This window comes from Nerophis ophidion, linkage group LG11, assembly GCF_033978795.1.
Source record: "Nerophis ophidion isolate RoL-2023_Sa linkage group LG11, RoL_Noph_v1.0, whole genome shotgun sequence".
NCBI classification, from domain to species: Eukaryota; Metazoa; Chordata; class Actinopteri; order Syngnathiformes; family Syngnathidae; genus Nerophis; species Nerophis ophidion.
In genome coordinates, this window is record NC_084621.1 from 29,523,805 (window position 1) to 29,534,785 (window position 10,981).

General features: G+C 38.1%; 1 protein-coding gene across 3 annotated transcripts in view; it reads right to left on the bottom strand.

Moving 5' to 3' along the window:
- brd2b (bromodomain containing 2b) overlaps nucleotides 1–10,311 on the bottom strand; it is a 33,816-nt gene extending 23,505 nt beyond the window's left edge. For 2 of the 3 annotated variants that reach the window (XR_009808791.1, XM_061915527.1), the window contains exon 1: nucleotides 10,150–10,311. Coding sequence is in view for 2 of the 3 variants with exons in the window: in XM_061915527.1 (XP_061771511.1) it covers nucleotides 10,150–10,181 (32 nt within the window). In the remaining variant the exon portion in view is untranslated. The remainder of the gene's footprint in view (nucleotides 1–10,149) is intronic. The other variant, XM_061915526.1, reaches the window with a different exon arrangement.
- Between the last annotated feature and the right edge of the window lie 670 nt (nucleotides 10,312–10,981).

Consider the following 10,981-nt stretch of genomic DNA (forward strand, 5'->3'; position numbering starts at 1 on the left):
TGGAAGTGTGGCTTAAAAATACTAGTGGCGCGTCATTTATTCCATGTCAAAGAGATACATGAGTGTGTGTGATATTGAGGTCATTCCAAGTTTTTCTTCTAAATGGTGTGATATGTGATTTGAAAGAAATGTCAAAAATATATTAAATTCAAGTGGGGGTTCATTTTAAATGTCTGTTTAAAACAACGGTTAACATTTTAATATCAATGTGTTTAAGCTTTAAAGGGGAACTGCACTTATTTTTTAAATTGTTTCTATCATTTATAATCCTTATATAAAACAAGAACAGATATGTTTTTGCTTTTTTTATGCATTCTAAATAGCAAATAAATGTGATCAAATGTCTGCATACAATAAAACCTATGAGAGTCGCTCTATTCTGCTTACATATAAAGCCTTTAAAAACATCCAAACACCTCCACTAAGGATTTATGTACATGATGGGGCGGTATAGCTCGGTTGGTAAAGTATGCCACCCACACTGGTTTAAATGGAATTAAGCGCTTTGAGTCACTAGAGTAAAGCGCTATATAAATATAATACACTTCACTATATACAAGTATAATTCACATGATGTAAGTATATATAAATATATATATATATATATAAATAAAATGTAGAAACAAGCATTGATAATAACATTTAATATTTACGTATTTTGGTCAATTTAAGCATACACAGCACATTAATTTAAAAAGCGTACACACTATTCGCTTTTTCCTTCAACAACCACAATGATTATTACTCACTGCAGACTTCATGAGAGCCAATAAACATACTAAAACATCACTTACTGTACAATACCTGCCTTCATAAGGACACTGACAGAATCTTGTTATAGTCCCATTTAGATGAAGAATGACCCATAATCCTTGCTACGAAAAGGGTGGTGGAACCACACGTCTCTTTGTGTCTTTCTTTACATTTTCAAGTCTAAAATGGCTGTCAAAGTTTACCAAGTTGCCGGATTACATCCTCATCCTTCTACTATCCAGGTGAAAGGCATGATTTAAGATATGGAACAAACTTCCACAAGCACCGAGGCGGAGAAGCAGTTCACGACTAGATGATGTAAACATCGCCACACAAGCTTGCGATCATGGTGCCGCTATAAGTAGTCTGTGTTAGCGCTTATAATAACAATATCACAAATACTTGGTTAATATTCAATTCACGAAATGTAAATGGAGTATTGTTGGCACTTTCTGGATGGTTATTTATCGGGTAATGTGGGCGGTATAGAGGACCCCGCATTGGCTCCATTGTAAGCAGACTTTTATTTATTTTATTTATGAGTCAGAATGCATTAAAAATATATATACAGTACAGGCCAAAAGTTTGGACACGCCTTCTCATTTTATTGCATTTTCTTTATTTTCATAACTATTTACATTGTAGATTGTCACTGAAGGCATCAAAACTATGACACCTGTGAAAACCTTTTCAGGTGACTACCTCTTGAAGCTCATCGAGAGAATGCCAAGAGTGTTCAAAACAGTAATCAGAGAAAAGGGTGGCTATTTTGAAGAAACTAAAATATAAAACATGTTTTCAGTTATTTCACCTTTGTTAAGTGTTCATGTGTTCATTCATAGTTTTGATGCCTTCATTGAAAATCTACTATGTAAATAGTGATGAAAATAAAGAACACACATTGAAAGAGAAGGTGTGTCCAAACTTTTGGCTTGTACTGTATATCCGTCATGTCTTTCAAAATTATTGTGAAAGATAGACAAAATAAATTTAAAAAAGAAGTGCAGTATTATGGAACTAGAACACTGCCAGTAAGATTTGGTATTGAAAATATTTTTAACTTATAGAAAAAGTTGGATTGAAAACAAATAAATACAACCATTAAAAAAGTAAAATATTTCTGGTGATTGTTTTTGATGCCAATATTCATTCACATTTTTGAGTGTTTCAAAGGTTTTTATAATCACTTCTCTTTTTTACAATTGTGCTTCCTTTTTTTTCGGTTTCGCTGCTTTTTTTATGGTATCAAAATAATGGTAGTGTTTTAGCATGAGGAGTGGGTGCTTATAACAAGTTTACTTGGAAGCAGAGTTACTGGACTTGGGCATGCAAGTAAAACACTGTAAAAAAGCAAAAACAAAAGGAGGCTCAAGGGCGTCTAAATAAAGTTTAGAAAAAGCTTGAAAATATTAAATTATGAAGCAAACGTTGTTTTATAGATTTATCTTGACTAGACCTGTATCTGTTGCTGTCAGCAGATTCATCTCCTGCTCAGAGAGAAATCTTGTGTTTGGAAACATGTTATACACTGACCTACTTTATTACTCTGATTACTTCACTATGGTAAACTTTGTTACTTTCATAACTGGTTTTATATATGCATTTGATATCAGCACTAAGAGGTTATTGGGATATATTTGTTATTTATTAAATGTTTAATATATTACTATGTATACATTCTCTTTACAAAGCAAATAAAATAACTTTAAAACAATTACTCACATGTTTTAGTTATGATACAGTTTGTAGCAGCTTTATCATATGATAGTTAAATTTTTTTAATAAAATGTAACAATGCAGTCAATTAGCTTCGCTCACTTGATGATGTTCTGTAGTTGGATGCCCTCTTAGTGACACGCCTGTGAAGGAAGTCCAGATGTCCCAAAAAGGCAGAGATCGTCTTTGTCGTTTTTATTGCTCTTATTTTTAAATATGTTTTAATGTAAATGTTATTAGAAAGGTCTCCTCTAAAAGTCAGACCTATTTTTTTTTTATCAATTTGAAAAATCCATTGGCTCTATATTACAGCAATTGATGTTTTAAAAATATGTTGTAGGTTGTAATTTCAAATGTACAGGTAAATATGTGGAAAATAATCAAGGATATGTGAATGTACAAACATGATGAAGATGTTCTATGAGTCAGCGGTGACGAGCGCTTTCTTGTATGCCGTGGCTTGCTGGGGCAGCGGGCTGAGAGTGAGGGACGCAAACAGACTGGACAAGTTGGTAGAGAAGGCCAGTAACGTGGTGGAAGTGGAGCTGGACTCTCTGGCGGTGGTGTCAGAGAGGAGAAGTCTAGCAAAACTCCTAGCCATTATGGACAACACCTCCCACCCACTACACTCGGACCTTGCGGAGAGAATGAGCACGTTCAGTGGAAGGCTCAGACTCCCAAAATGTAACACGGAACGACACAGGAGGTCCTTCATACCGACAGCCATCAGACTGTATAATGCATTTGTTCCTTCTTGACTGCACTTAAATGTAGAATATATGTAGAATATATTTATATTATTCATATATTATATATTATATATATAATATATGTCATATATTATTTATTATTATTATTGTTTATTGTGAGCGAACTGTGATGCTGAATTTCCCCCAGGGATCAATAAAGTACTTTCTATTGTATTCTATTCTAAAATGAAGAATTAAATTAAAATGTATTTATTATTCTTTACAATAAAAAATATAAAAATTACTTGAAAATGTATTTCAAATTGTCGGGAAAGAAGAGGAAGGAATTTAAAAGGTAAAAAGGTATATGTGTTTAAAAATCCTTTTTAAGGTTGTATTTTTTCTCTAAAATTGTCTTTCTGAAAGTTATAAGAAGCAAAGTAAAAAAATAAATGAATTTATTTTTGAGGCGGTATAGCTCGGTTGGTAGAGTGGCCGTACCAGCAACTTGAAGGTTGCAGGTTCGATCCCCTCTTCCGCCATCCTAGTTACTGCTGTTGTGTCCTTGGGCAAAACAATTTACCCACCTGCTCCCAGTGCCACCCACACTGGTTTAAAATGTAATTTAGATATTGGGTTTCACTATGTAAAGCGCTTTGAGTCACTGGAGAAAAAGCGCTATATAAATATAATTCACTTCACTATTTAAACAAGCGAAGACAAAGTCTTTAAAATATTTTGTTGGATTTTCAAATTCTATTTGAGTTTTGTCTCTTAGAATTAAAAAATATCGAGCAAAGCGAGACTAGCTTGCTAATAAAAAAAAAACATTTTAAAAAATAGAGGCAGCTCACTGGTAAGTGCTGCTATTTGAGCTATTTTTAGAACAGGCCTGCGGGCTACTCATCTGGTCCTTACGGGCTACCTGGTGCCCGCGGGCACCGCGTTGATGACCCCTGGGTTAGAGTGTCCGCCCTGAGATCGGTAGGTTGGGAGTTCAAACCCCGGCCGAGCCATACCAAAGACTATAAAAAAGTGGGACCCATTGCCTCCCTGCTTGGCACTCAGCATCAAGGGTTGGAATTGGGGGTTAAATCACCAAAAATGATTCCCGGGCGCGGCACCGCTGCTGCCCACTGCTCCCCTCAACCCCCAGGGGGTGATCAAGGGTGATGAGTCGAATGCAGAGAATAATTTCGCCACACCTAGTGTGTGTGTGTGACAATCATTGGTACTTTAACTTTACTTTAATAAACAAAGATAACAAATGTGTTCTTCTCCTACATTAGGATTGTGAATGATAAGCAAAATTCCCCGAAAAGTGCAGATCCTCTTTACTCATTTAGCACATTTCATAATCGTACTCATCTCACCATATGAAACATAACTTATTTCACTGTACACTGTTTCAGACCTATACTGTTTCAATGTCCATTTCTTAGATGATGCAATTGTAGATGACTAACGTGCTGATATCAACCAATCCTAAACCCCCCACACCACCACCCCACATCCCGGATTGTAAATAACGTAAATAATTCAATGTATAGTACATACTCTGATGATTAACTTGTGTGATGACTGTATTATGCTGATATTATATATCTGTACCATGAATTGATTAACATGGACCCCGACAAGTTGAAAAACTTATTTGGGTGTTACCATTTAGTGGTCAGTTTTATGGAACATGTACTGTGCGATCTACTAATAAAAGTTTCAATCAATCAATCAATCAAAACCAATCATCATTTAATTTTTTTTATTGTCATTACTTATGGAGTATAGTGTGAATAAATTGAGAACAGGAAGTCAACAAAAGTTTTAGCAACTGCTATGTAAAGGAAAAATGGCAGGTTTAAATAAACTCTGCTTCTTCCTCATCCTTTTTGCACATGTTCAATAGAAAAACTGGAAAAGGTGATTTATCATGTTGTATGCATGCATGTTCGAAATAAACTCAAACTCAACTCAACATTTGTTACTGGGTTCAAACCGTTCAGGAAATAGGCCAATAAAATAATTTTGTGAATATATACATTATGTAAAAAACGACTCCGCTAAATTATTTGTTTTCATCCACGATGTTTGGCACACATATTTTAAAACTTGTAGCTCATCCTCGTTATGTTTGGGCAAAAAAAATGTTTTTGCATTATCATTTGTCCCAAAGTAGTCTCTCATGAAGTCTTTATGATTAGTAGTGTTGTTGAAAGGAAAAGAGAATGTTGTGATGCATCTGAAATGAATGTGCCGCTGTATGCTTAAAAAGAGCAAAATATGTAAATATTACATGTTTTTACGTATATGCTTGTTACTACATTACATATAGCCTTACAGCGTGTATTTGAAACGAGGATGGAGGTTTTGGGATGTTTTTTTATCTGCGCTTTATAGGTGGAACAGAGCAAGTTGACTTTTGCTCGCATTTATTTACTAGTTAGAATGCATAGACAAAGAAAACATGTATTCTTCTCCTAAATTAGGACTGTGAATGATAAGTGAAATTCCCCAAAAAGTGCAGATCCTTTTTACTTATTTAGCACATTTCATAATCGTACTCATCTCACCATATGAAATATAACTTATTTCACTGTACACTGTTTCAGACCTACACTGTTTCAATGTCCATTTCTCAGATGATGCAATTGTTGATGACTGAAGTGCTGATATCAACCAATCCTAAACCCCCCACACCACCACCCCACATCCCGGATTGTAAATAATGTAAATATTGTACAGTATAGTACATACTCTGATGATTAACTTGTGTGATGACTGTATTATACTGTTAGTATATATTTGTACCATGAATTGATTAACGTGGACCCCAACTTAAACAAGTTAAAAAACTTATTCGGTTGTTACCATTTAGTGGTCAATTGTACGGAATATGTACTGTACTGTGCAATCTACTAATAAAAGTTTCAATCAATCAATCAAAACCAATTATTTATTTTTATTGTTGTTACTTATGGAGTATATTGTGAATAAATTGAGAACAGGAAGTGAACAAAAGTTTTAGCAACTGCTATGTAAAGGAAAAATGGTAGGTTTAAATAAACTCTGCTTCGTCCTCATCCCTTTCGAACATGTTGACTAGAGAAACTGGAAATTGTGATGTATCATGTTGTATGCATGCATGTTCGAAATAAACTCAAACTCAACTCAACTCAACATTTGTTACTGGGTTCAAAACTGTTTGGGAAATACACAAATAAAATAATAATTTGGTGAATATACACATTATGTAAAAAACGATTCTGCTAAATTATTCGTTTTCATCCGTGATGTTTGGCACACATCTTTTAAAACTTTTAGCTGTTCGGGCTGAAAAAATGTTTTTTTGCATTATCATTTGTCCCAAAGTAGTCTCTGTTGTCTCCCAGGAAGTCCTTATGATTAGTAGTGTTGTTGAAAGGAAAAGAGAATGTTGTGACGCATCTGAAATGAATGTGCCGCTGTATGCTTAAAAAGAGCAAAATATGTAAATATTACATGTTTTTATGTACCGTATTTCCTTGAATTTCCGCCAGGGCGCTAATTAATTTAAAACCTCTTCTCACTTCTGCGCTTACTAAAGGCATGCGGTATAAGTAAGCATGCGCTAATTATTTCAAAACCTCTTCTCACTACGGCACTTACCAAAGGTATGCAGTAAAAATTTGAGTGTGATGTAAGCACGGACCTTAAATCCTACTGAATAGCTCTTAATCTTCTTCCCTTTATGCGATTTCAAATTAACGGTACTAAGCATGCGCTAATTATTTTGGGAAGCGAGTCTGACCCAGCAGTAATTCAAGGCAGGCGCATACTACATGCCCTGCGGCAATTCAAGGAAATACGGTATGTGCTTGTTACTACATTACATATAGCCTTACAGCGTGTAATTAAAACGAGGACGGAGGTTTTGGGATGTTTTTTTATTCACGCATTATAGGTGGAACAGAGCAACTTGACTTTTCCTCGCATTTATTTACTCGTTAGAATGCATAAACAAAATTAGGATTGTGAATGATCAGCAAAATTCCCCAAAAATTGCAGATCCTCTTTAATTATTTAGCACATTTCATAATCGTACTCATCTCACCATATGATATATAACTTATTTAACTGTACACTGTTTCAGACCGATTCTGTTTCAATGTCAATTTCTCAGATGATGCAATTGTTGATGACTGAATAGATGATATCAACAAATCATAACCTCCCCCCTCCACATCCCATATTGTAAATAATTCAATGTATATACTCTGATGATTAACTTGTGTGATGACTGTATTATGCTGATAGTATATATTTGTACCATTAATTGATTAACATGGACCCAAACTTAAACAAGTTGAAAAACGTATTTGGGTGTTACCATTTAGTGGTCAATTGTACAGAATATGCAGTGCACTGTGCAATCAATCAAAACCAATTATTATTTATCTATTTTTATTGTTGTTACTTATGGAGTATATTGTGAATAATTAAGAACAGGAAGTTAAAAGTTTTAGAAACTGCTATGTAAAGGAAAAATGGTAGGTTTAAATAAACTCTGCTTCTTCCTCATCACTTTCGAACACTTTAAATAGAGAAACTGGAAATTGTGACGTATCATGTTGTATGCATGCTAGGGTTGTGAACGATAAACCGATGCGACCGAGTATTTGTTTTAACAAATGAGCGATTAAGCTGCATCGGTAGCAGACTCTTCAATCAATGTGAATAATCCATGAATTCCTAGCTGAATCTGTTATAGAGTCATGGATCGGTTATCGCGAGACTTTACATGGGTTGGTTGGATTACAATATGCGCCAGCGTCTCTAAAACAACGCAAGATCTGAAGCTACTCGCCAAACGCGGTAGCTGCCTAGCTGGTATTTGCACGAGTGATAAACAAGGCACAACACGGAAAATGAAGGAGGAGGAGAACGAAAGCATCGGTCTGACCGAAGGTGATAATGGACCAAGAAAGATTTTCAACCCATCGGGGAGACAGAAATCCAAAGTGTGGAAAGTTTTGGGGTTTTATAAGAAGGAAGGGAAGCTCGACAGAAGCCAAGCTATTTGTAAATTGTGTCGAGCATCGTTGACGTACACTGGCAGCACTACAAATCTCGACGGGCATGCAAAGAGGAAACACGGCCAACAGTACGGTGAGTTAAAACCCTGTGCCACATTTTGAGATGTGTTATAGGTGTGTAACTTGTTTACATTGTAATGTTGCACCTTTGTTACCTACCTCTAGTGTTCAAAACACTATATGCTCAGGCTGAAATATTGAATCTTTGTTACCTACCTCTAGTGTTCAAAAAACTATCTGCGCCGATTGAAATATTGAATCTTTGTTACGTACCTCTGGTGTTCAAAACACTATATGCTCAGATTGAAATACTGAATCTTTGTTACCTACCTCTAGTGTTCAAAACACTATATGCTCCGATTGAAATATTGAATCTTTGTTACGTACCTCTGGTGTTCAAAACACTATATGCTCAGATTGAAATATTGAATCTTTGTTACCTACCTCTAGTGTTCAAAACACTAAATGCTCAGATTGAAATATTGAATCTTTGTTATACCTACCTCTAGTGTTCAAAACTATGCTCAGGCTGAAATAATGCACTTTGTTGTTACTATTCTGTGCTACTTTTACCTCTGGAGTTCCCATCCTACAATTCAGCCAGACTTTGTTTGTTCCATGTCTAAAAATAAATACATTGACATGTGATTTCGTTGTTCTGTTTTGTTTTGCCAGTGCCATAAGCCACAATGCTTGGGGATTTGGAGTCTTGAATATTAACAGTCAAATCGAATCGAATCGGTCTGTAATAAAAGGATATCGTTTAGATGCATATCGAATCGTTTATCAGAGAGATGTGCAACCCTAATGCATGCATGTTCGAAATAAACTCAAACTCAACTCAAGTCAACATTTCTTACTGGGTTCAACCCATTCGGGAAATACGCCAATAAAATATCACGGTGGCAGGGGGCTTCACGGTGGCAGAGGGGTTAGTGCGTCTGCCTCACAATACGAAGTTCCTGCAGTCCTGGGTTCAAATCCAGGCTTGGGATCTTTCTGTGTGGAGTTTGCATGTTCTCCCCGTGAATGCGTGGGTTCCCTCCGGGTACTCCGGCTTCCTCCCACTTCCAAAGACATGCACCTGGGGATAGGTTGATTGGCAACACTAAATTGGCCCTAGTGTGTGAATGTGAGTGTGAATGTTGTTTGTCTATCTGTGTTGGCCCTGTGATGAGGTGACGACTTGTCCAGGGTGTACCCCGCCTTTCGCCCGATTGTAGCTGAGATAGGCGCCAGCGCCCCCCCCCCCCCCCCCCCCCCCGACCACAAAAGGGATTAAGCGGGAGAAAATGGATGGATGGATGGATGAATATACACATTATGTAAAAAACGATTCCGCTAAATTATTCTTGTTCATCCGCGTACGGCGGCTAGTGGTAACGTGGTACGCAGCCCCGCCCTCGTTGTTTGTAAACACCGCTTCAATAATACGACGCCAATTTGGGGTCACGATAAATAGAGTCAAAAAGTGCACAACATTCACATTGGTTAAGTGTCGTAATGTTTCGACGAGCTACAGCAAAGCTGTCCTCACAAGCAGACTTGGTGACTTGGACGAGGTTTGAATGAGGGGATACGTGACAGGATTTTGGGAGACCGACTGGAGGCAGCAGACCACATCTGCCTTAGAGGGGGGAGTGAACGACGAATGGGGGAGTCGCCGGGGTTGCAACTGTCATCTGCACTTTTATTAGGCACCATCTTTCCCGACGGGGGAAATGAATGCACGTAAAGGGAGATAAAAGGCAGCTACAGGTATGTCAAGACAGAAGTGTGATGGCCGAGGTTCATCACCATGCTAGTGCTAGCAACAGTAACTAGGAACATAATGTTCAACACTAGCATCCCTCCCGGGCTCTAAAAACAATTTCCTGTCGTACATCGACGGGGAGGACCCGACAACGCTATGCTGTTACCTTCCGTGTGGCAGATTTAGGGCCGCTTCCATCGGGCTTGCGTGTTGGTAGGATCCAATTAAAGGCGGCTGGGCTGTCGCCACGGCTCGCCGGGGGACGACGACGCAGCGAGCAGCAACTCCGCACTGAAATGGCGCCCGACTGCTTCCGCTTATGCATCTATAAATGCCCCGCGCCGCACGAGCATCTACTTCCTGTCACGTGGCCAGGTCACTCCTGGCGCTGATTGGCTGCAACCAGACGTCTGTCAAACATCACAAAGCAACACGTCCAGACATTAGCCACTCTGACACGAACGTCTTGTTGCGTTTGATGTTAGCTCACCTCGCATTAGTAGCAGCTGTATAATAAGGTTGGGTGATACTATCCATCCATCCATCCATTTTTTACCGCTTATTCCCTTTCGGGGTCGCGGGGGGCGCTGGCGCCTATCTCAGCTACAATCGGGCGGAAGGCGGGGTAAACCCTGGACAAGTCGCCAACTCATCGCAGGGCCAACACAGATAGACAGACAACATTCACACTCACATTCACACACTAGGGCCAATTTAGTGTTGCCAATCAACCTATCCCCTGGTGCATGTCTTTGGAGGTGGGAGGAAGCCGGAGTACCCGGAGGGAACCCACGCATTCACGGGGAGAACATGCAAACTCCACACAGAAAGATCCCGAGCCTGGATTTGAACCCAGGACCTCTGCCACCGTGAAGCGGTGATACTATCACCCAACCTTATTATACCTTAAATAACCTTAGTATATTGTTGGGCTAATTTTTGGGGGGCTCGAGCCCCCCTAAAATATTCTTAAGCCCTCCTAAATAATTTGGTGGTAT